This window comes from Oncorhynchus clarkii, chromosome 3 (genome assembly GCF_045791955.1).
Source record: "Oncorhynchus clarkii lewisi isolate Uvic-CL-2024 chromosome 3, UVic_Ocla_1.0, whole genome shotgun sequence".
Classification (NCBI taxonomy): Eukaryota; Metazoa; Chordata; class Actinopteri; order Salmoniformes; family Salmonidae; genus Oncorhynchus; species Oncorhynchus clarkii.
This window is the reverse complement of record NC_092149.1, coordinates 6,922,259-6,946,915: the sequence shown is the minus strand read 5'-3', so window position 1 is coordinate 6,946,915 and position 24,657 is coordinate 6,922,259. Positions and strand designations below refer to the sequence as shown.

Sequence of the window (24,657 nt, the reverse complement as noted above, 5' to 3'; positions counted from 1 at the left end):
GGAGAGAAGGTATTGAGAGGGCAACAGGGAAAGAAGGTATTGAGAGGGCAACAGGGAGAGAAGGTATTAAGAGGGCAACAGAGAGAGAAGGTATTGAGAGGGCAACAAGAAGAGAAGGAGAGAGGGCAACAGAGAAAGAAGGTATTGAGAGGGCAACAGGGAGAGAAGGTATTGAGAGGGCAACAGGGAGATAAGGTATTGAGAGGGCAACAGGGAGAGAAGGTATTGAGAGGGCAACAGGGAAAGAAGGTATTGAGAGGGCAACAGGGAGAGAAGGTATTGAGAGAGCAACAGGGAGAGAAGGTATTGAGAGAGCAACAGGGAGAGAAGGTATTGAGAGAGAAACAGGGAGAGAAGGTATTGAGAGGGCAACAGGGAAAGAAGGTATTGAGAGGGCAACAGGGAGAGAAGGTATTAAGAGGGCAACAGAGAGAGAAGGTATTGAGAGGGCAACAAGGAGAGAAGGAGAGAGGGCAACAGAGAAAGAAGGTATTGAGAGGGCAACAGGGAGATAAGGTATTGAGAGGGCAACAGGGAGAGAAGGTATTGAGAGGGCAACAGGGAGAGAAGGTATTGAGAGGGCAACAGGGAGAGAAGGAGAGAGGGCAACAGGGAGAGAAGGTATTGAGGGCAACAGAGAGAGAGAAGGTATTGAGAGGGCAACAGAGAGAGAGAAGGTATTGAGAGGGCAACAGGGAGAGAAGGAGAGAGGGCAACAGAGAGAGAAGGAGAGAGGGCAACAGAGAGGAGGAGAGAGGGCAACAGGGAGAGAAGGAGAGGGCAACAGGGAGAGAAGGAGAGGAAAACAGAGAGAGAAGGTATTGAGAGGGCAACAGGGAGAGAAGGTATTGAGAGAGCAACAGGGAGAGAAGAAGAGAGGGCAACAGAGAGAGAAGGTATTGAGAGGGCAACAGAGAGAGAAGGTATTGAGAGGGCAACAGGGAGAGAAGGTATTGAGAGGGCAACAGGGAGAGAAGGTATTGAGAGGGCAACAGGGAGAGAAGGTATTGAGAGGGCAACAGGGAAAGAAGGTATTGAGAGGGCAACAGGGAGAGAAGGTATTGAGAGGGCAACAGGGAGAGAAGGTATTGAGAGGGCAACAGGGAGAGACAGTATTGCGAGGGCAACAGGGAGAGAAGGTATTGAGAGGGCAACAGGGAGAGAAGGTATTGAGAGGGCAACAGGGAGAGAAGGTATTGAGAGAGCAACAGGGAGAGAAGGTATTGAGAGAGAAACAGGGAGAGAAGGTATTGAGAGGGCAACAAGGAGAGAAGGAGAGAGGGCAACAGAGAAAGAAGGTATTGAGAGGGCAACAGAGAGAGAAGGTATTGAGAGGGCAACAGGGAGAGAAGGTATTGAGAGAGCAACAGGGAGAGAAGGTATTGAGAGGGCAACAGGGAAAGAAGGTATTGAGAGGGCAACAGGGAGAGAAGGTATTAAGAGGGCAACAGAGAGAGAAGGTATTGAGAGGGCAACAAGGAGAGAAGGAGAGAGGGCAACAGAGAAAGAAGGTATTGAGAGGGCAACAGGGAGATAAGGTATTGAGAGGGCAACAGGGAGAGAAGGTATTGAGAGGGCAACAGGGAGAGAAGGTATTGAGAGGGCAACAGGGAGAGAAGGAGAGAGGGCAACAGGGAGAGAAGGTATTGAGGGCAACAGAGAGAGAGAAGGTATTGAGAGGGCAACAGAGAGAGAGAAGGTATTGAGAGGGCAACAGGGAGAGAAGGAGAGAGGGCAACAGAGAGAGAAGGAGAGAGGGCAACAGAGAGGAGGAGAGAGGGCAACAGGGAGAGAAGGAGAGGGCAACAGGGAGAGAAGGAGAGGAAAACAGAGAGAGAAGGTATTGAGAGGGCAACAGGGAGAGAAGGTATTGAGAGAGCAACAGGGAGAGAAGAAGAGAGGGCAACAGAGAGAGAAGGTATTGAGAGGGCAACAGAGAGAGAAGGTATTGAGAGGGCAACAGGGAGAGAAGGTATTGAGAGGGCAACAGGGAGAGAAGGTATTGAGAGGGCAACAGGGAGAGAAGGTATTGAGAGGGCAACAGGGAAAGAAGGTATTGAGAGGGCAACAGGGAGAGAAGGTATTGAGAGGGCAACAGGGAGAGAAGGTATTGAGAGGGCAACAGGGAGAGACAGTATTGCGAGGGCAACAGGGAGAGAAGGTATTGAGAGGGCAACAGGGAGAGAAGGTATTGAGAGGGCAACAGGGAGAGAAGGTATTGAGAGAGCAACAGGGAGAGAAGGTATTGAGAGAGAAACAGGGAGAGAAGGTATTGAGAGGGCAACAAGGAGAGAAGGAGAGAGGGCAACAGAGAAAGAAGGTATTGAGAGGGCAACAGAGAGAGAAGGTATTGAGAGGGCAACAGGGAGAGAAGGTATTGAGAGAGCAACAGGGAGAGAAGGTATTGAGAGGGCAACAGGGAAAGAAGGTATTGAGAGGGCAACAGGGAGAGAAGGTATTAAGAGGGCAACAGAGAGAGAAGGTATTGAGAGGGCAACAAGGAGAGAAGGAGAGAGGGCAACAGAGAAAGAAGGTATTGAGAGGGCAACAGGGAGAGAAGGTATTGAGAGGGCAACAGGGAGAGAAAGTATTGAGAGGGCAACAGGGAGAGAAGGTATTGAGAGGGCAACAGGGAGAGAAGGTATTGAGAGGGCAACAGGGAGAGAAGGTATTGAGAGGGCAACAGGGAAAGAAGGTATTGAGAGGGCAACAGGGAGAGAAGGTATTGAGACGGCAACAGGGAGAGAAGGTATTGAGAGGGCAACAGGGAGAGAAGGTATTGAGAGGGCAACAGGGAGAGACAGTATTGAGAGGGCAACAGGGAGAGAAGGTATTGAGAGGGCAACAGGGAGAGAAGGTATTGAGAGGGCAACAGGGAGAGAAGGTATTGAGAGAGCAACAGGGAGAGAAGGTATTGAGAGAGAAACAGGGAGAGAAGGTATTGAGAGGGCAACAAGGAGAGAAGGAGAGAGGGCAACAGAGAGAGAAGGTATTGAGAGGGCAACAGGGAGAGAAGGTATTGAGAGAGCAACAGGGAGAGAAGGTATTGAGAGGGCAACAGGGAAAGAAGGTATTGAGAGGGCAACAAGGAGAGAAGGTATTAAGAGGGCAACAGAGAGAGAAGGTATTGAGAGGGCAACAAGGAGAGAAGGAGAGAGGGCAACAGAGAAAGAAGGTATTGAGAGGGCAACAGGGAGAGAAGGTATTGAGAGGGCAACAGGGAGATAAGGTATTGAGAGGGCAACAGGGAGAGAAGGTATTGAGAGGGCAACAGGGAGAGAAGGTATTGAGAGGGCAACAGGGAGAGAAGGAGAGAGGGCAACAGGGAGAGAAGGTATTGAGGGCAACAGAGAGAGAGAAGGTTTTGAGAGGGCAACAGAGAGAGAGAAGGTATTGAGAGGGCAACAGGGAGAGAAGGAGAGAGGGCAACAGAGAGAGAAGGAGAGAGGGCAACAGAGAGGAGGAGAGAGGGCAACAGGGAGAGAAGGAGAGGGCAACAGGGAGAGAAGGAGAGGGCAACAGAGAGAGAAGGTATTGAGAGGGCAACAGGGAGAGAAGGTATTGAGAGAGCAACAGGGAGAGAAGAAGAGAGGGCAACAGAGAGAGAAGGTATTGAGAGGGCAACAGAGAGAGAAGGTATTGAGAGGGCAACAGGGAGAGAAGGTATTAAGAGGGCAACAGAGAGAGAAGGTATTGAGAGGGCAACAAGGAGAGAAGGAGAGAGGGCAACAGAGAAAGAAGGTATTGAGAGGGCAACAGGGAGAGAAGGTATTGAGAGGGCAACAGGGAGATAAGGTATTGAGAGGGCAACAGGGAGAGAAGGTATTGAGAGGGCAACAGGGAGAGAAGGAGAGAGGGCAACAGGGAGAGAAGGTATTGAGGGCAACAGAGAGAGAGAAGGTATTGAGAGGGCAACAGAGAGAGAGAAGGTATTGAGAGGGCAACAGGGAGAGAAGGAGAGAGGGCAACAGAGAGAGAAGGAGAGAGGGCAACAGAGAGGAGGAGAGAGGGCAACAGGGAGAGAAGGAGAGGGAAACAGGGAGAGAAGGAGAGGGCAACAGAGAGAGAAGGTATTGAGAGGGCAACAGGGAGAGAAGGTATTGAGAGAGCAACAGGGAGAGAAGAAGAGAGGGCAACAGAGAGAGAAGGTATTGAGAGGGCAACAGGGAGAGAAGGTATTGAGAGGGCAACAGGGAGAGAAGGTATTGAGAGGGCAACAGGGAAAGAAGGTATTGAGAGGGCAACAGGGAGAGAAGGTATTGAGACGGCAACAGGGAGAGAAGGTATTGAGAGGGCAACATGGAGAGAAGGTATTGAGAGGGCAACAGGGAGAGACAGTATTGAGAGGGCAACAGGGAGAGAAGGTATTGAGAGGGCAACAGGGAGAGAAGGTATTGAGAGGGCAACAGGGAGAGAAGGTATTGAGAGAGCAACAGGGAGAGAAGGTATTGAGAGAGAAACAGGGAGAGAAGGTATTGAGAGAGCAACCAGGAGAAAGGGTATTGAGAGAGCAACCAAGAGAGAAGGTATTGAGAGAGCAACAGGGAGAGATGGTATTGAGAGAGCGACAGGGAGAGAAGGTATTGAGAGAGCGACAGAGAGAGGAGGTATTGAGAGGGCAACAGAGAGAGGAGGTATTGAGAGGGCAACAGAGAGAGGAGGTATTGAGACGGCAACAGGGAGAGAAGGTATTGAGAGGGCAACAGGGAGAGAGAAGGTATTGAGAGGGCAACAGGGAGAGAGAAGGTATTGAGAGGGCAACAGGGAGAGAAGGAGAGAGGGCAACAGAGAGAGAAGGAGAGAGGGCAACAGAGAGAGAAGGAGAGAGGGCAACAGAGAGAGAAGGTATTGAGAGGGCAACAGGGAGAGAAGGTATTGAGAGAGCAACAGGGAGAGAAGAAGAGCAGGCAACAGAGAGAGAAGGTATTGAGAGGGCAACAGGGAGAGAAGAGGAGAGAGCAACAGGGAGAGAAGGTATTGAGAGGGCAACCGGGAGAGAAGGTATTGAGAGAGCGACAGGGAGAGAAGGTATTTAGAGGGCAACAGGGAGAGAAGGTATTGAGAGAGCGACAGAGAGAGAGAGGGTATTGAGAGAGCGACAGGGAGAGAAGGTATTGAGAGGGCAACAGAGAGAGAAGATATTGAGAGGGCAACAGAGAGAGAAGGTATTGAGAGAGCAACAGGGAGGGAAGGTATTGAGAGGGCAACAGAGAGAGGAGGTATTGAGAGGGCAACAGAGAGAGAAGGTATTGAGAGGGCAACAGAGAGAGAAGGTATTGAGAGGGCAACAAGGAGAGAAGGAGAGAGGGCAACAGAGAAAGAAGGTATTGAGAGGGCAACAGAGAGAGAAGGTATTGAGAGGGCAACAGGGAGAGAAGGTATTGAGAGAGCAACAGGGAGAGAAGGTATTGAGAGGGCAACAGGGAAAGAAGGTATTGAGAGGGCAACAGGGAGAGAAGGTATTAAGAGGGCAACAGAGAGAGAAGGTATTGAGAGGGCAACAAGGAGAGAAGGAGAGAGGGCAACAGAGAAAGAAGGTATTGAGAGGGCAACAGGGAGAGAAGGTATTGAGAGGGCAACAGGGAGATAAGGTATTGAGAGGGCAACAGGGAGAGAAGGTATTGAGAGGGCAACAGGGAAAGAAGGTATTGAGAGGGCAACAGGGAGAGAAGGTATTGAGAGAGCAACAGGGAGAGAAGGTATTGAGAGAGCAACAGGGAGAGAAGGTATTGAGAGAGAAACAGGGAGAGAAGGTATTGAGAGGGCAACAAGGAGAGAAGGAGAGAGGGCAACAGAGAAAGAAGGTATTGAGAGGGCAACAGAGAGAGAAGGTATTGAGAGGGCAACAGGGAGAGAAGGTATTGAGAGAGCAACAGGGAGAGAAGGTATTGAGAGGGCAACAGGGAAAGAAGGTATTTAGAGGGCAACAGGGAGAGAAGGTATTAAGAGGGCAACAGAGAGAGAAGGTATTGAGAGGGCAACAAGGAGAGAAGGAGAGAGGGCAACAGAGAAAGAAGGTATTGAGAGGGCAACAGGGAGAGAAGGTATTGAGAGGGCAACAGGGAGATAAGGTATTGAGAGGGCAACAGGGAGATAAGGTATTGAGAGGGCAACAGGGAAAGAAGGTATTGAGAGGGCAACAGGGAGAGAAGGTATTGAGAGAGCAACAGGGAGAGAAGGTATTGAGAGAGCAACAGGGAGAGAAGGTATTGAGAGAGAAACAGGGAGAGAAGGTATTGAGACAGCAACAGGGAGAGAAGGTATTGAGAGGGCAACAGGGAGAGAAGGTATTGAGACAGCAACAGGGAGAGAAGGTATTGAGAGGGCAACAGGGAGAGAAGGTATTGCGACAGCAACAGGGAGAGAAGGTATTGAGAGGGCAACAGGGAGAGAAGGTATTGAGACAGCAACAGGGAGAGAAGGTATTGAGAGGGCAACAGGGAGAGAAGGTATTGAGAGGGCAACAGGGAAAGAAGGTATTGAGAGGGCAACAGGGAGAGAAGGTATTGAGAGAGCAACAGGGAGAGAAGGTATTGAGAGGGCAACAGGGAAAGAAGGTATTGAGAGAGCAACAGGGAGAGAAGGTATTGAGAGAGAAACAGGGAGAGAAGGTATTGAGAGAGCAACCAGGAGAGAAGGTATTGAGAGCAACCAAGAGAGAAGGTATTGAGAGAGCGACAGACAGAAGGTTTTGAGAGAGCAACAGGGAGAGAAGGTATTGAGAGGGCGTTGGGTTAATGAGCGGCCAAGTGATGATGTTGGCAGAGGGAGCAGAGCAGGACAGCTAACAGGCTAATAAAGACCATCTGTCAGGGGGTCTACTCTACGTGGGTGGGCCACTAGCTGGGCCACTCATGTTAACACCTACATTACAGAACAAAGACTTTACACAGGTTGGAGCTGGGAAGCTGCTGTGCTGTGGTGAGAGACCAACTTCAATGCATTTTGGGGAGCGCAGGCCTTCAGTGTGTGTGTGTGTGTGTGTGTGTGTGTGTTACCTGGACTCGAAGCCAAGTGGAGTCTGTCCATCATTTAAGAATGGGCTGTGGGGTTCAGTAGTTGCTGCAGGCTGTTCATTGGCATTGCCCTGTGGTGGAGGGTAGAAAACTACTTCAGAAATACTATCTATCACACACAACTGTTGAAGCAGAAATCCTCCTCCCACTGTGTATGATGCAACATATCACTGAGAACCTCAGTGGAGGCTGGTGTCACTTAAATCAGAGGACAACTGTAAGGCTGGAATGAAGGTAACAGTATCAAACATGCTTTCATAATGTGCACTTTATTCATCTCCAATTATTACTAGGAGCTGTCCTCCCCTCACCAGCCTCCTCTGGTCTATCTTTAAGGCAGACTAACTGACATTGTGGATTTTTTCAGACTAGCTGACTACCGTTGTTGTCCTCAGACTAGCTGACTACCGTTGTTGTTCTCAGACTAGCTGACTACCGCTGTTGTTCTCAGACTAGCTGACTACCGTTGTTGTTCTCAGACTAGCTGACTACCGTTGTTGTTCTCAGACTAGCTGACTACCGTTGTTTTCAGACTAGCTAACTACCGTTGTTGTTCTCAGACTAGCTGACTACCGTTGTTGTTCTCAGACTAGCTGACTACCGTTGTTGTTCTCAGACTAGCTGACTACCGTTGTTGTTCTCAGACTAGCTGACTACCGTTGTTGTTCTCAGACTAGCTGACTACCGTTGTTGTTCTCAGACTAGCTGACTACCGTTGTTGTTCTCAGACTAGCTGACTACCGTTGTTGTTCTCAGACTAGCTGACTACCGTTGTTGTTCTCAGACTAGCTGACTACCGTTGTTGTTCTCAGACTAGCTGACTACCGTTGTTGTTCTCAGACTAGCTGACTACCGTTGTTGTTCTCAGACTAGCTGACTACCGTTGTTGTTCTCAGACTAGCTGACTACCGTTGTTGTTCTCAGACTAGCTAACTACCGTTGTTGTTTTCAGACTAGCTAACTACCGTTGTTGTTCTCAGACTAGCTGACTACCGTTGTTGTTCTCAGACTAGCTGACTACCGTTGTTGTTCTCAGACTAGCTGACTACCGTTGTTGTTCTCAGACTAGCTGACTACCGTTGTTGTTCTCAGACTAGCTGACTACCGTTGTTGTTCTCAGACTAGCTGACTACCGTTGTTGTTCTCAGACTAGCTGACTACCGTTGTTGTTCTCAGACTAGCTGACTACCGTTGTTGTTCTCAGACTAGCTGACTCACATTGTTGTTGTTCTCAGACTAGCTGACTCACATTGTTGTTGTTCTCAGACTAGCTGACTACCGTTGTTGTTCTCAGACTAGCTGACTCACATTGTTGTTGTTCTCAGACTAGCTGACTACCGTTGTTGTTCTCAGACTAGCTGACTCACATTGTTGTTGTTCTCAGACTAGCTGACTCACATTGTTGTTGTTCTCAGACTAGCTAACTACCGTTGTTGTTCTCAGACTAGCTGACTACCGTTGTTGTTCTCAGACTAGCTAACTATCGTTGTTGTTCTCAGACTAGCTGACTACCGTTGTTGTCCTCAGACTAGCTGACTCACATTGTTGTTGTTCTCAGACTAGCTGACTACCATTGTTGTTCTCAGACTAGCTGACTACCGTTGTTGTTCTCAGACTAGCTGACTACCGTTGTTGTCCTCAGACTAGCTGACTCACATTGTTGTTGTTCTGCTGCTCCTCTGGGTCCTCCAGGCCGTCGGGCCGGCTGAGGTTGCGTGCTGGCTGGATGCAGACCACGTTACTATCCCAGGAGGGGGGGCCCACAGGAGGAAGGCGGGGCAGCAGGTCATCAGAGAACTCCCCGTCCGCTCCGTCTAGAGTGATGGGGAAGAGAGGGTCAAAAAGAATAGAAACATATTAGGGTTGTAAAATTCCGCTTTCTCAAAATTCCCAGTTGGATAATTCTCAGAATCAGGAAATCCAGGAATCCTTCAACCGGGATTGCTGGAAAACCTGGGAAAGTTACCGGCGTTTCTATATCCTACGTTAGCATATTGAATAATTGTCCAGGTACTGAGGTGGAGTAGGGTTATTAAGGGGGGGGGGGGGGCAACCTCTCATATTAAACTGAAATGTGACTGAGGTGGAGTAGGGTTAGTAAGGGGGGGGGGGACCAATCTCTCATATTCAACTGAAATGTGACTGAGGAGGAGTAGGGTTAGTAAGGAGGGTGGGACCAACCTCTTGCATCTGAGGTGGAGTAGGGGTTCCCAAAGTGCAGCTGTGTGGGGCTCTGGGGGACCAGCAGTGGAGTGGGGGCATCCTGGGGGTAGGGCAGGGGATACTGCAGGAACACAGACTGAATTCTCATCTCCTCTGACACTACAGCCTCCGTCTTCCTACCAGCACCAGCACTCGTCTGGAGATCCTGGTGGGGACAGACAAGACAACAGACACTATTACATTATTATATATTTAGGATTGGAAAGAGAATCTTTTAAAATAACTGATCTTGTATTTTCTCTAACAGAACAGTGCTATCTTGTGGAGGAAATGTATTCATATATTGTAAATCTGATCTTTTGATGCTAAGAAGTACCATGCCTGAAACATCACTCAAAGTGTAGCTGGTCCTGAGAAGAAAACACAGACACCATGCCTACCGGACACGCACCCAGGTTGAAATATCAAAACAAACTCAACCAATTACATTCATTTGGGGACAGGTCGAAAAGCATTCAACATTTATGCCAATTTAGCTAGTTAGCTTGCAGTTGCTAGCTAATTTGTCCGATTTAGCTAGCTTGCTGTTGCTAGCTAATTTGTCCGATTTACAGTGCCTTGCGAAAGTATTCGGCCCCCTTGAACTTTGCGACCTTTTGCCACATTTCAGGCTTCAAACATAAAGATATAAAACTGTATTTTTTGTGAAGAATCAACAACAAGTGGGACACAATCATGAAGTGGAACGACATTTATTGGATATTTCAAACTTTTTTAACAAATCAAAAACTGAAAAATTGGGCGTGCAAAATTATTCAGCCCCCTTAAGTTAATACTTTGTAGCGCCACCTTTTGCTGCGATTACAGCTGGAAGTCGCTTGGGGTATGTCTATCAGTTTTGCACATCGAGAGACTGAAATTTTTTCCCATTCCTCCTTGCAAAACAGCTCGAGCTCAGTGAGGTTGGATGGAGAGCATTTGTGAACAGCAGTTTTCAGTTCTTTCCACAGATTCTCGATTGGATTCAGGTCTGGACTTTGACTTGGCCATTCTAACACCTGGATATGTTTATTTTTGAACCATTCCATTGTAGATTTTGCTTTATGTTTTGGATCATTGTCTTGTTGGAAGACAAATCTCCATCCCAGTCTCAGGTCTTTTGCAGACTCCATCAGGTTTTCTTCCAGAATGGTCCTGTATTTGGCTCCATCCATCTTCCCATCAATTTTAACCATCTTCCCTGTCCCTGCTGAAGAAAAGCAGGCCCAAACCATGATGCTGCCACCACCATGTTTGACAGTGGGGATGGTGTGTTCAGCTGTGTTGCTTTTACGTCAAAATAACGTTTTGCATTGTTGCCAAAAAGTTCAATTTTGGTTTCATCTGACCAGAGCACCTTCTTCCACATGTTTGGTGTGTCTCGTCTAGGTGGCTTGTGGCAAACTTTAAACAACACTTTTTATGGATATCTTTAAGAAATGGCTTTCTTCTTGCCACTCTTCCATAAAGGCCAGATTTGTGCAATATACGACTGATTGTTGTCCTATGGACAGAGTCTCCCACCTCAGCTGTAAATCTCTGCAGTTCATCCAGAGTGATCATGGGCCTCTTGGCTGCATCTCTGATCAGTCTTCTCCTTGTATGAGTTGAAAGTTTAGAGGGACGGCCAGGTCTTGGTAGATTTGCAGTGGTCTGATACTCCTTCCATTTCAATATTATCGCTTGCACAGTGCTCCTTGGGATGTTTAAAGCTTGGGAAATCTTTTTGTATCCAAATCCGGCTTTAAACTTCTTCACAACAGTATCTCGGACCTGCCTGGTGTGTTCCTTGTTCTTCATGATGCTCTCTGCGCTTTTGACGGACCTCTGAGACTATCACAGTGCAGGTGCATTTATACGGAGACTTGATTACACACAGGTGGATTGTATTTATCATCATTAGTCATTTAAAGGGGCTGAATAATTTTGCACGCCCAATTTTTCAGTTTTTGATTTGTTAAAAAAGTTTGAAATATCCAATAAATGTTGTTCCACTTCATAATTGTGTCCCACTTGTTGTTGATTCTTCACAAAAAAATACAGTTTTATATCTTTATGTTTGAAGCCTGAAATGTGGCAAAAGGTCGCAAAGTTCAAGGGGGCCGAATACTTTCGCAAGGCACTGTAGCTAGCTATCTGTTGCTAGCTAATTTGTCCTATTTAGCTAGCTTGCTGTTACTAGCTAATTTGTCCTGGGATATAAACATTGGGTTGTTATTTTACCTTTAATTCACAAGGTCCTCGACTCTGACTTTTAATCCACACAAAAAATAATAAACCGAATAGTTTCTAGTCATCTCTCCTCCTCCTCCTTTTTCTTCTTTGGACCTTATATGGCGATTGGCATCTAACTTTCATAATAAGGTGTATTACCACAACTGACCGACCGACCGACCTCAGTTCATCTTTCAATCACCCACGTGGGTATAACCAATGAGGTGATGGCAAGTGGATATATGCTTCTATAAACCAATGAGGAGATGGGAGAGGCAGGACTTCCACCGCGTTAAGCGTCACAAATAGAACTGACTTCTATTTTAGTGCTTGGCAATGCAGACGCTCCTTGGTGCGTGCGAGCAGTGTGGGTGCAATGATTGAATAACATGTATGTGTACATTTATTTTACAACGCTCGGTGTGGTCAGCATGTTAGCCAGCTACAGATCTAACTTCAGCTACATTTCTATGTCCCTCCTCTCCAGGAGAGTCAATACTGGCCACAACCACCTCACAGCAGCACCTAGAACTATGGTCGTTCTTCCTTCGCTCGGTCCCTCCCTCTCCCTCCCTCAGCTCGGTCCCTCCCTCTCCCTCCCTCCCTCCCTCCGCTCGGTCCCTCCCTCTATCGGTCTCTCGCTCCCTCCACCCCCTCCCTCCGCTCAGTCCATCCCCCTCGGTCCCTCCCCCTCCCTCCGCTCAGACCCTCCCTCTCTCCCCCATCTCCCCCCCCCCGTCTCTCTCTCCCCCTGTCTCTCTCTCCCGTCTCTCTCCCCCCCTGTCTCTCTCTCCCCGTCTCCCCCCCCCCCCCCCCCCCCGTCTTTCTCTTCCCCCCCCGTCTCTCTCTCCCCCCCCCATCTCTCTCCCTCCCTCCCCCCATCTCTCTCCCTCCCTCCCCCATCTCTCTCCCTCCCTCCCCCATCTCTCCCCCTCCCTCCCCCATCTCTCCCCGTCTCTCTCTCTCCCCCGTCTCTCTCTCTCTCTCCCCCACTGTCTCTCTCTCCCCCCCCCCAATGTCTCTCCCTCTCTACCCCCGTCTCTCTCCCCCAGTTTCTCTCCCCCCGTCTCTCTCTCTCTCTCTCTCTCCCCAGTCTCTCTCTCCCCAGTCTCTCTCTCCCCCGTCTCTCTCTCTCCCCAGTCTCTCTCTCCCCCGTCTCTCTCTCCCCAGTCTCTCTCTCCCCAGTCTCTCTCTCCCCAGTCTCTCTCTCCCCAGTCTCTCTCTCCCCAGTCTCTCTCTCCCCAGTCTCTCTCTCTCCCCAGTCTCTCTCTCTCCCCAGTCTCTCTCTCCCCCGTCTCTCTCTCACAAACAGTTTAATTAGTCATTCATTAAAAAAAGAATATCCTCTCATTTACAAAAGGCAATGGAAGGTTTGTGTTTTACTGGAAGTTTGAACCAGACGCCAATTTAATTGACAGTCTCAACCTCAAATTGGGTCGTTTTGTTGCTCTTAGTGACGAATGCGTACGCGAGCGAGCCCTTCAGCAGTTTCCCGGGCCCAATGTGGACTCCTCTGTGGTCCAGAGTAATTGAATGGAAAATAAGAAGTCACTTTGCTTTACTTCACCAATTAGAGATGTGTTAAACCCCAGCCAGATTAGGATATGGGGAAAATTGCTGCTCTTTTGGGGTGTTTTTAGTTCAGAGAGAAGTCTAGAATGGAGGAAAATGAAAGCTATAGTGTAGTGTTGCTATACTTACTAACTTCCCCAACTATACTAACCTCCTCAAGTCTCTCCTTGTCCTTCATCAGAGCGGACAGAGTGTCCTTCAGTTCTTTCAGCGCACGCCCCTTCTCAGCCACCTGACTCTGTAGGAGCGAGACAGTCAGGAGACAGACAGGAGACATGGAGGGAGACAGTCAGGAGACATGGAGGGAGACAGTCAAGAGACATGGAGGGAGACAGTCAAGAGACATGGAGGGAGACAGTCAAGAGACATGGAGGGAGACAGTCAAGAGACATGGAGGGAGACAGTCAAGAGACATGGAGGGAGACAGTCAGGAGACATGGAGGAGACAGTCAGAAGACATGGAGGAGACAGTCAGGAAACATGGAGGAGACATGGAGGAGACAGACAGGAGACATGGAGGAGACAGACAGGAGACATGGAGGAGACAGACAGGAGACATGGAGGAGACAGACAGGATCCAGACAGGAGACATGGAGGAGACAGACAGGAGACAGTCAGGAGACATGGAGGAGACATGGAGGAGACAGACAGGAGACATGGAGGAGACATGGAGGAGACAGACAGGAGACATGGAGGAGACATGGAGGAGACAGACAGGAGACATGGAGGAGACAGACAGGAGACAGTCAGGAGACATGGAGGAGACATGGAGGAGACATGGAGGAGACATGGAGGAGACATCAATTTAAGATTATGGGTGTTGAGGAAATGATTTGATATCAAATAAACATCAGACTCATCTTAGCTCCTTTGTCAAAAAGTACACTTGAAAGCAGAACTAATTTTTCCCTTCATGGAGTTTTAACTTCTAGTGACGAACAATGAATTGATAGCAGCTATAAAAAGGCCTTGACAGTTCCTGTTCAGACAGTAGATTTACACCAGGAGGGACTTCAGACCAGAACATGCCGTTTGAATTCCACAGAGACACTGAACAAAGCCAACTCCTGCATTAGTCAGGCAACAGGAGTCCTCAGTCCAACCCCGTCCCTGGCTATCTCCGTGGGTGTGTCCCAAACGGCTCACTATTCTCTATATAGTGCAATACTGTTGTCCAAAGCCCTACAGATCAAATTTATTTCAAATCAAATTTATTTATATAGCCCTTCGTACATCAGCTGATATCTCAAAGTGCTGTACAGAAACCCAGCCTAAAACCCCAAACAACAAGCAATGCAGGTGTAGAAGCACGGTGGCTAGGAAAAACTCCCTAGAAAGGCCAAAACCTAGGAAGAAACCTAGAGAGGAACCAGGCTATGTGGGGTGGCCAGTCCTCTTCTGGCTGTGCCGGGTGGAGATTATAACAGAACATTGCCAAGATGTTCAAATGTTCATAAATGACCAGCTTGGTCCAATAATAATAAGGCAGAACAGTTGAAACTGGAGCAGCAGCACGGTCAGGTGGACTGGGGACAGCAAGGAGTCATCAGGCCCTGGTCTAGTGCACTATACAAGGATAGGGTCCCATTTGGGACACAACTTCAGAGTCCGAACCTGGCGGTCTCCAGAACTCACAAACAATAATAAAACCTTCCTTTGAACGGACTCTGCCCATCAACACAACTGTCCCTGGAGTTGGCCTTCAACTGGACTGATATCTATTTATCTGCTCTGATTCTAGCCTGGTCCCAGACCTGTGTGTGCTTTGGCATGACTATGATAAGTTAGAGGAGATGGCTACATCACTATCACATCCAGATCTGGGACCAGGCTATATCATGGCATGACAATGATAGGGAGAGGTTGTTGGATAAAACATTCTGATCTGGGACCAGGCTTCTCATCACTTGAACTATCTAGCTCTCCAGGACTGGAGTAGGAGAGTCCTGCTCTACACTGACCTGGTAGTGATTCTCCTAGCCTGGTCCCAGACCTGTCTGTAACCCTACTCTACATTGACCTGGTAGTGATTCTCCTAGCCTGGTCCCAGACCTGTCTGTAACCCTACTCTACACTGACCTGGTAGTGATTCTCCTAGCCTGGTCCCAGACATGTCAGTTTTGGGTTTGAGGAAACGGAAGCTCAACTGACAATATATGATCCTCCTCTGGTGATCTCAGATCTGTGTACTGCTCTACATAGTCTACAATGTACCTGGTAGTAGCCCTCCTAGACTGGTATCTACAGAATCTATCCTGTACCTGATAGTGGTCTTCCCCAGCTGATCTCAGACGTCTCTGTAGTACTGCTCTACAATGTACCTTATAGCGGTCCTCCTCGGCTGCCAGCTGCAGCTTCAGGCTGCCGTTGGTCTTCAGCTGCTCCCTCAGCTTCACCTCCATCTTGGCCAGCTCATCAGCAAACATGCAGCTACGCTCCTTCTCCTCCTAGAGAGACAACACTCTGGTCACAATATGTAGCTACTCTCCTTCTCCTCCTAGAGAGACAACACTCTGGTCACAATATGTAGCTACTCTCCTTCTCCTCCTAGAGAGACAACACTCTGGTCACAATATGTAGCTACTCTCCTTCTCCTCTAGAGAGACAACACTCTGGTCACAATATGTAGCTACTCTCCTTCTCCTCCTAGAGAGATAACACTCTGGTCACAATATGTAGCTACTCTCCTTCTCCTCCTAGAGAGACAACACTCTGGTCACAATATGTAGCTACTCTCCTTCTCCTCCTAGAGAGACAACACTCTGGTCACAATATGTAGCTACTCTCCTTCTCCTCCTAGAGAGACAACACTCTGGTCACAACATGTAGCTACTCTCCTTCTCCTCCTAGAGAGACAACAACACTCTGGTCACAACATGTAGCTACTCTCCTTCTCCTCCTAGAGAGACAACACTCTGGTCACAATATGTAGCTACTCTCCTTCTCCTCCTAGAGAGACAACACTCTGGTCACAACATGTAGCTACTCTCCTTCTCCTCCTAGAGAGACAACACTCTGGTCACAACATGTAGCTACTCTCCTTCTCCTCCTAGAGAGACAACAACATCCTGGTCACAACATGTAGCTACTCTCCTTCTCCTCCTAGAGAGACAACAACACTCTGGTCACCGACTGTTCCTATTCAAACCAGAACCTCTTGGAAGTGAGGAAAAATACCTTTGGGGAAACAGTGTTCTCTTTCTATATTTTTAGATTGATTGGTTGCTCTGGTCGACTATGCAAGAACTGGTGACAATATGATGAGGAACACACCAGACAGGAAGCCAAGAAGAGTTCTTACACTCAGCATCTGTTTGCATTTCCTGTACTTGTCGCTCCTGTCGGATGCCTCTCTGCTGAAACCTTTGAGTTTCTCCTGGATGATGGCCTCCAGCATGGGGTCAGCAGAACCTGGACTCCCTGGGGACACACAGGACAGACCGTTACTGACCCATCAATAGGTTTAACATCAAGGACCTAGAAATAGTTGTATCCTCTGGGATCAAATGCACATCTTGTCTGATGGAAGTGTTATTTTAACCCCTAATTCAACTCTGTTCATTTGACTTTAAATCAAACATTTAGCATGTAAACCAGACCTGACAGGTTTACAACAAAGGAGGACATGTTTTAATTCAGGGTTTGTCACTGGTAGTAATATATGAGGGGAATGTGTGTGTACCTGGAACAGAGATGTCTGGACTGACAGACAGAGGGACGGCCATGGTCTCAGCTGCTGGGTTCTTCCTCAGTTCCTAGACACAAACAATATGAAGACACATGTTGATGTGTGTGTGTGTGTGTGTATCCATGCCTGTGTGTGTGTGTCACTCACCCCAGGTTGTTCAGAGAGCTTGACCACCTGTCTCTGCAGCCTCTGACACTCCTTGTACTTCTCTTTGTAGTGTTCTGCAGCCATGTGCAGCCGGAGCTTCAGGTCCTCCACCTCTCTCTGCAGCTCAGCCACGGTGGCTGGGTCAGCCTCATCCTCCACCTCTCTCTGCAGCTCAGCCACGGTGGCTGGGTCAGCCTCATCCTCCACCTCTCTCTGCAGCTCAGCCACGGTGGCTGGGTCAGCCCCTGCCTCATCCTCCACCCTGCACACCTCAGACTTAGCCTGCTGCTCCCACAACACAACACACAGGGGGACAGTGAGAACAGAGATGGCCACTTCATGTTAACATCAGACCTGTCAAATATTGGAGCAAGTAAACCTTGTCCGATTCAGAACAGGAGCTTAGTTACCAGTTATTTTTAGAGTGAGGTTACTTGATGTACCAGTACACTTCCTGGACAGGACACTAGTCTATCTCCTGTTTCTGTAGTGAGGCAGCTTGATGTACCAGGACACCTCCTGGACAGAACACTAGTCTGTCAAATATATCAGCTGTACTTGATTTAGTTTGTCCAGTATAACGGGACAAATGGAATCGTCCCAAAAGTTCAATCTCCAAGCTAAATCGAGTGCAAACTAATTATACAAAAGAAGAAGAGAAGAGCGCTAAATCAAGCATCCTCCTTACCGCCTCCTGCTGGGCGTCATCCTTCATCTGTTTCACCAGGCCCTCCAGACGGCTACACTGGGCCAGGGCCTCCTGCTTCCCCTGCTGCAGGGCGTCTGTCTCCAGCCTCATGCGGTACAGGTCAGCCATGGTGCGGTCGCGGGCGCTGGACGCGTCCCTCAGCTCAGCAGACAACATGGAGGCCTGCTGCTGTTTGGCCTGAAGCTGCTCTTCCTTCTGACGAAGCTGTTCCTTCATGGCCTTCAGCTCACTCTGCACAGGGACACCAGGGGAGAGAGGTCAATACATACACAGGGACACCAGGGGAGAAAGGTCAATACATACACAGGGACACCAGGAGAGAGAGGTCAATACATACACAGGGACACCAGGGGAGAAAGGTCAATACATACACAGGGACACCAGGGGAGAGAGGTCAATACATACACAGGGACACCAGGGGAGAAAGGTCAATACATACACAGGGACACCAGGAGAGAGAGGTCGATACATGCACAGGGACACCAGGGGAGAAAGGTCAATACATACACAGGGACACCAGGGGAGAGAGGTCAATACATACACAGGGACACCAGGGGAGAAAGGTCAATACATACACAGGGACACCAGGGGAGAGAGGTCAATACATACACAGGGACACCAGGGGAGAAAGGTCAATACATACACAGGTACACGAGGGGAGAAAGGTCAATACATACACAGGGACACCAGGGGAGAGAGGTCAATACATACACAGGGACACCAGGAGAGAGAGGTCGATACATTCACAGGGACACCAGGGGAGAGAGGTCAATACATACACAGGGACACCAGGGGAGAGAGGTCAATACATACACAGGGACACCAGGGGAGAGAGGTCAATACATACACAGGGACACCAGGGGAGAGAGGTCAATACATACACAGGGACACCAGGGGAGAAAGGTCAATACATACACAGGGACACCAGGAGAGAGAGGTCGATACATTCACAGGGACACCAGGGGAGAGAGGTCAATACATACACAGGTATGAAGGTCAGTACATATGCATCTCTCTCTCTCACATATACACAGGTATGGATGAACAAATCATACACTCGGAATGAACATTTGTTGTGAGTTCGAATCCCCAGTCTACCCACTGCCGTTGTGCCTTTGAGCAAGGACGGCTCCATGGGCGCTGCTCTGCGGCTTTGACAGTGTTGCCTCTAGTCTCTTGTATGTGTGCGGTCCATATTCCCTACCACCTATATAGTGCACTGGTCCAAAGTAGGGATCTGGGAGGCTGCCATGATAAGATCATGATTCTTACCAAGGGGGAGGCCTGGGCCAGGACCTCCTGGTGTTGTTTCTCCTTCTCAGTGAGGCAGGAGCGGAGGCGTCCCACCTCCTCTTTGAACTGAGCGATGGTGTTCTCCTTGTTTACATCCACAGCCTTCAGCATCTGCAGCTCTGCACTCAGCTTAGTGTTCTCCAGCTCACGCTTCTTCAGGTGGATCTAGAACCGCAAACAAATATATTAAAATAGCAAATCACATTACAATCAGAAAGGATCCAATCATTTCAAATGGTCCCAGAAAGACAGACAATGTAGGGGGTTGGTATACAAAAGGAATCATTAAAAAGGGCTGTGTTTCCGCCTGGTGTTCCAGACACCCCTCTGTGCTATATTAATCAGCATCCTTCATCAACATGTAGCCAGCAGCGTTTCTGACTCCTAAAAGAAATGCAGCAGAACCTTAATTACAACACAGAGATTGAGGTGGGCTCGTTAAACTACCCTGCAGTCCCACTCTGTGTGACGCCACCAAAATGGCCCCCTATTCACTATGTAGTGCACTACTTTTGACCAGGGGTCATAGGGCTCTGGTCAAAAGTAGTCAAAAGTAGTGCACTATAAAGGGAATAGGGTGCCAATTGGGACACTAAATGAGCAGCTTTCACTGGTGCTGGTGCTGCCGTGGCGACAGCGAGCCTGTGTGTGTTCCACTCCTAGTTCCTGAGCTGTACACACCAGTCACCAAAACCACCACTACTAAACTCCCCAGAAACAGCAGGCGAGAACCAGGTGGGATCCCACTGAGCAGGGAAACAGCAGCTACATACACTAATGGGATTATCTGGACTGAGAGAAGTGGTAAGATTATCTGGACTGAGAGAAGTGGTCAGATTACCTGGACTGAGAGAAGTGGTCAGATTACCTGGACTGAGAGAAGTGGTCAGATTACCTGGACTGAGAGAAGTGGTCAGATTACCTGGACTGAGAGAAGTGGTCAGATTACCTGGACTGAGAGAAGTGGTCAGATTATCTGAGTGGCATGTTGACTATAGTCTAAGACATCTCTGGTATGATTCCAGTCACTTTGCCAAAATTCCCAGGCTTTTCATAAATCCCGGTTGCAGGAAATCTGGAATCGTCCGAGCAGGATTTATGGAAAACCTGGGAATTTTGCAACCCTTGGTATGATCCTTCACAGCCAGTCACATGACTCATAGTACACAAGCAGTGTGCGCAACGTGTGTGTGTGTGTGAGAGAGAAAGAGACCTTGTAGAGCTCCTTCTCATCCTTCTCATCCTTCTGGTGTGACTCCAGGCCGTCCTTCTCCAGAGTCAGCTTCTTCACTCGGTCCTTCAGGCTGTCCAGCTCTGTCTCTTTCTGCAGGCCCTTCTGGGTGACTCTTATCAGGTCATCCTCCAACTGCAGGACCCTGGCTGTGGCTTCCTCCAGCCTCCTTTTCACCTCCTCTCTCTCCTCCTGCAGGGCCTGGCACGACACCTGCACCTCCTGGGGACAGAGAGAGAGGGAGGGAGTTAGTAACTTGTACTAAACTTAAAAATGTATGTTTTGTGTCCCTTTTTACCCGGCAAACCAGAGAGCAGGAGACAAGTTGTGAGAACCTGAGACAGTGAGATTCTCTTCTATCATCAACTAGTTTCCCTAGAGAATGTTGTTGGTTTTTTATTCCTAACGTTCAGATAGAAATAAGTGACACAGAACAGACATGCTTCTCTGTCATGTAGATTAGAATAGAGAACCATGTCAGGTCTATACAGGACATATATCTGCAACGTCTTCAATTGAATCACTTCCTGTCTCTAAAGCACAACAAGAACAAACCCTCAGTGCTGTGACAGACAGGCGGCTGCTGGAGGAAATCCCAGCCATTTCCCAGCCAGTCCTGTCTGTGTCAAACACTGAGACACTGCCAGGCCTTTATGGATTCAAATCTCCCAAACACACACACACACACACACACACCCTGTAAATCCAATACTAACAGTGTGGCTGTGAGCGGAGGAGGAAACAAATAAATACTACTTCTGAGATGTAAAATCATCTGGCCACAAATCATCCATTTCAATCTGGCGTGTTATTGTTCTTTGAGGCTGGAAGGGAAGTTAGCTTTGTCGTAAGTACAGGCCTGCACAACGACGGCTCCAAAAGGCAGCAGCAGCAGATTTGGAATTTGTTTCTACTGTAAGTTTATGAGCAGAATTTTGGAATCATTTTTTTCGCAGCACATAAAAAAAACATATAAAAAGTGTTGTCGTAAAATTAACAGCCACCAAATGTGTAATTATGTTTTCATCTCAAAGCCATTTTCAAAACCAGCAACTTTATGGAACGGAATAGTTCTACGAGTTATCATTAACACAATGTTTTAAAGATACATGTCAAAGTATTAAATATCTGCTGTTGAACAGTGATCACACTCAAGGTCATTACTGTCAACTTCTCTATTTATTTATAATGGTTAGAGGTGGAACGATGTGTGTGTGGCACACTGGGGGATACTGAGAGACAGGCTAGAGGGAGACGTTTCAACTGCCACCAGGGTCGTGTGTTCAGTGGACACAGCACAGAGAAAAAATGGTTTGGAAATGAGTGAGGAACAAACTGAACTTGACCAGTAAGAACACTCATTGTTGTCCGTTTCAAAGGGTTTTGCTACGTTTTGCTCTACCTGCCAGGAGTTGTTCTCACCTGGGTCTCTCGTCTCAGTTGGGCAAACTTCTCTTTCTCCTGCTCACACTCTTTATGCAGTCTCCCCTTCTCCTCCTCCAGCTGCGCCTTCTCATTCTGCAGGAGGCTCATGGTCTGAACCAGCTCCTCCTTCTCTCTGTGGGCCTCCTCCATCTTTTGCTGTAGGGACAAAGAGAAAACATTGAGGTGTGTGTGTGTGTGTATTCATGCGGGTGCGTGTGTGTATCGTTGCAGAGCCTTGTTCTCTCTCTCTCTGACATACCTCCAGGTATCCGGTCCTGGTGGTCACCACCAGGATGTCCGAGTTGCACTCATCCTCCACGGTCAGCAGCTCGTCCTCTGAGGGGCTCTGAGCCCGGAACAGGAAGGGCGTGCTGGCCCCTCGGATCTCCCCCTTGTGGGTCACATAGCAGAACTGGTAGAACTCCCCATCATCGTTGGGCACGTAGTATCCTGAGGGAGGAACACAACAACCAACATCACAAACAGTCTAGGGCTAGGGGGTCATTCTGGACGGGGCCTAGGTATCTAGGGTCATATCAGGTAGCAAGTAGCCTAGCGGTTACGACTGTTGGGCCAGTAACAGAAAGGTTGCTGGTTCGAATCCTTGAGCAAGGCACTTAACTCTAATTGCCCCTGTAAGTCACTCTGAATAAGAGTGTCTGCTAAATGACTCAAATGTCAACGTCAAGCCTCTCAGAGTAGGAGAGCTGAACTATGAACCCCCCCCCCCCCAATCTACATAATCATGTTCATTGTGATTTAAAACAAAACAAATGCCTTAAGCAACCCTTTTCTGGTCCCAGTCCCAGTCTACCTATTAATAAAGAACGCAATGAACACAATGAAAACCATCTTGTTAACACCAAAACAAGAAATCCCTTAATGGGTAGAGTTTCATATTTTACTGTGTTGGTATAAAAGTCTTAACAGCTCTCTGAGGTGCCAGGCCTCTTGACTTGAGGTTAGAAAAAGTGTCAAAGTTGTATAAAACCACGGCGCAGACAGTGGTCCCAAATCACACCTTGAAACACCACGGCTCTGTGGATGGCAGTGCCCTCAGTGTGGTCCTCAGGAACAGGACACCACAAGAATGTGTAATAGTCCCTCGCTGTGCTCCATCCAACCTGCAACACAGAGGAGTGGGGGGGTGGACACAATGCACCACATCACACACAGGTTGTACCTAAAAATGGCATCTTATTCACTACAGAGCGCACTACAGTGTACTACGCACTACATAGGGAACAGGGTACCATTTGGGACATAAATCCAGTAATAATGGAGCAGGTTAGTGGACAGAGAAACCACCCAAAGCTGTGAAACAGTATCCTGCCTACACATGACACAGTGGCATTGTAGCCACCCTGAAGAAGGCACAGCGATGACGAAACATTGCTGTTTTAACCAATAAACCACAGAGTTTATATAGAGAGTGTGTGACTGTGTATTTTTATAGCTTACAGTTTATTTGCCGTTAGTCAGCACCTCTACACTAAATCATTTTCTCTGGTTGTACGCCAGCTCATGCTTTTTATTAGCCAATATGGAGCTACCACAATGTAGAGGAATGGTCCTATACGGTGTCGATATGGGCCACAATCATGAAAACCCGTTGCAATATAAAAACGTAAACACCACTTAGGCTCTAGGTTATGTGAAGGTTTTAGACCTGAAAATGGGGGATGGTTTCAACATTCCTATATTCCTGCGTGCCACGTATCGTGTATGGCCTATAATGAGGCCCGCCTCGTCAACATGCTCCGCTGCGGAACAGCGGCAACAGCTCACCTCAAACAGGAAGGGGAAAATAGGTGAAAATGTTATACATCAAAATGGAAACCAAGATGTAATTATATGAATTTTATGTGTTAACTGATGGCTGGTGAGGGGAAGTACAGAAAATACATCCAGAATGTCAGCCCAGGGTCATAAAACTGTCAAACGAAATCAGGATCACAGTGCTGCCTGGGGTTCCAGGTCTAGGCTACAGGCTCAGTGCTGGCCTGGGGTTCCAGGTCTAGGCTACAGGCTCAGTGCTGGCCTGGGGTTCCAGGTCTAGGCTGCAGGCTCAGTGCTGCCTGGTGTTTCAGGTCTAGCCTAGAGGCTCAGTGCTGCCTGGGGTTCCAGGTCTAGGCTACAGGCTCAGTGCTGGCCTGGGGTTCCAGGTCTAGGCTACAGGCTCAGTGCTGCCTGGTGTTTCAGGTCTAGCCTAGAGGCTCAGTGCTGTCTGGGGTTCCAGGTCTAGGCTACAGACTCAGTGCTGCCTGGTGTTCCAGGTCTAGGCTAGAGGCTCAGTGCTGCCTGGGGTTCCAGGTCTAGGCTAGAGGCTCAGTGCTGGCCTGGGGTTCCAGGTCTAGGCTACAGGCTCAGTGCTGCCTGGGGTTCCAGGTCGAGACTACAGGCTCAGTGCTGGCCTGGTCGGTCAAACTATGAGACAGACAACACCAAAACTTTAATCTAACCAATGAGACTTTATGTAAGCAAAAACAAAATCTCTCCCCATCACAAATTCTCTCACAGTTTGTTTACATATGGTCAGCGTGCTCCTTCCATCTGTCTGACCAGCTTATTTTTCCCCACTACCGCATCATTGCTGTGTGTGTGTGTTACAGATGTTCCTGTGCTACGCTACAATGATGCCAGTGTTGTTGAGAGTACCCTGGGTAGTTGTCCCTGGGGAGCGTTCCCACTTCCAGCCGTAAAGAACAGGAAGTTATTAAAGCAGGCACATAGTTAGTGACTGTCATTACAGAATGAAGGAAGGCCAGTAGAAGTAGGCTTTACTGCAGTAACACTCATTAGTGGTAAGAGAGGTGAGAGTCAGGGGCTGAAGAGACTCTCAGGACTGGACTAAAGCACCTTTCACAGGACCAGAGGGCCTAGTCTGCCCTGTAAGCAGCCACATTTACAACAGGAGAGGAGTGGATACAGGGTGCTTACATGGGTCTAATCATGCTGGAAACGTAGACTTAATCCAATAGGTCTATTGGCGGGATAGGTTGGTATAACAATAGCGTGCACAAAGTGAGAATCTTGAGTTCCCACAACAGACCAAAGCCATTTAGCTGATCCAAGAGCTAAGCTAATTATACCCTTTAAACATGCAAAACACATTCTTAACAAAAAACATTATGCCAACATGCTTAAAATACTTCCCATA

General features: G+C 48.4%; 1 protein-coding gene across 8 annotated transcripts in view; it reads right to left on the bottom strand.

Moving 5' to 3' along the window:
- LOC139387092 (Tax1 (human T-cell leukemia virus type I) binding protein 1b) overlaps positions 1-24,657 on the bottom strand; it is a 37,335-nt gene that overhangs the window by 2,696 nt on the left and 9,982 nt on the right. The window contains exons 3-17 of one of the 8 annotated variants that reach the window (XM_071133112.1): positions 22,519-22,621; positions 21,757-21,947; positions 21,495-21,653; positions 20,055-20,294; positions 18,821-19,006; positions 17,528-17,779; positions 17,047-17,124; positions 16,840-16,998; positions 16,687-16,759; positions 16,306-16,424; positions 15,326-15,451; positions 13,156-13,242; positions 9,198-9,384; positions 8,673-8,830; positions 6,999-7,087 (exon numbers count right to left, since the gene is read on the bottom strand). In XM_071133112.1, the coding sequence (XP_070989213.1) occupies positions 6,999-7,087; positions 8,673-8,830; positions 9,198-9,384; positions 13,156-13,242; positions 15,326-15,451; positions 16,306-16,424; positions 16,687-16,759; positions 16,840-16,998; positions 17,047-17,124; positions 17,528-17,779; positions 18,821-19,006; positions 20,055-20,294; positions 21,495-21,653; positions 21,757-21,947; positions 22,519-22,621 (2,207 nt within the window). Of the gene's footprint in view, positions 1-6,998; positions 7,088-8,672; positions 8,831-9,197; positions 9,385-13,155; positions 13,243-15,325; positions 15,452-16,305; positions 16,425-16,686; positions 16,760-16,839; positions 17,125-17,527; positions 17,780-18,820; positions 19,007-20,054; positions 20,295-21,494; positions 21,654-21,756; positions 21,948-22,518; positions 22,622-24,657 lie in introns of all 8 variants that reach the window. The other 7 variants (XM_071133120.1, XM_071133129.1, XM_071133137.1 and 4 more) reach the window with 7 other exon arrangements.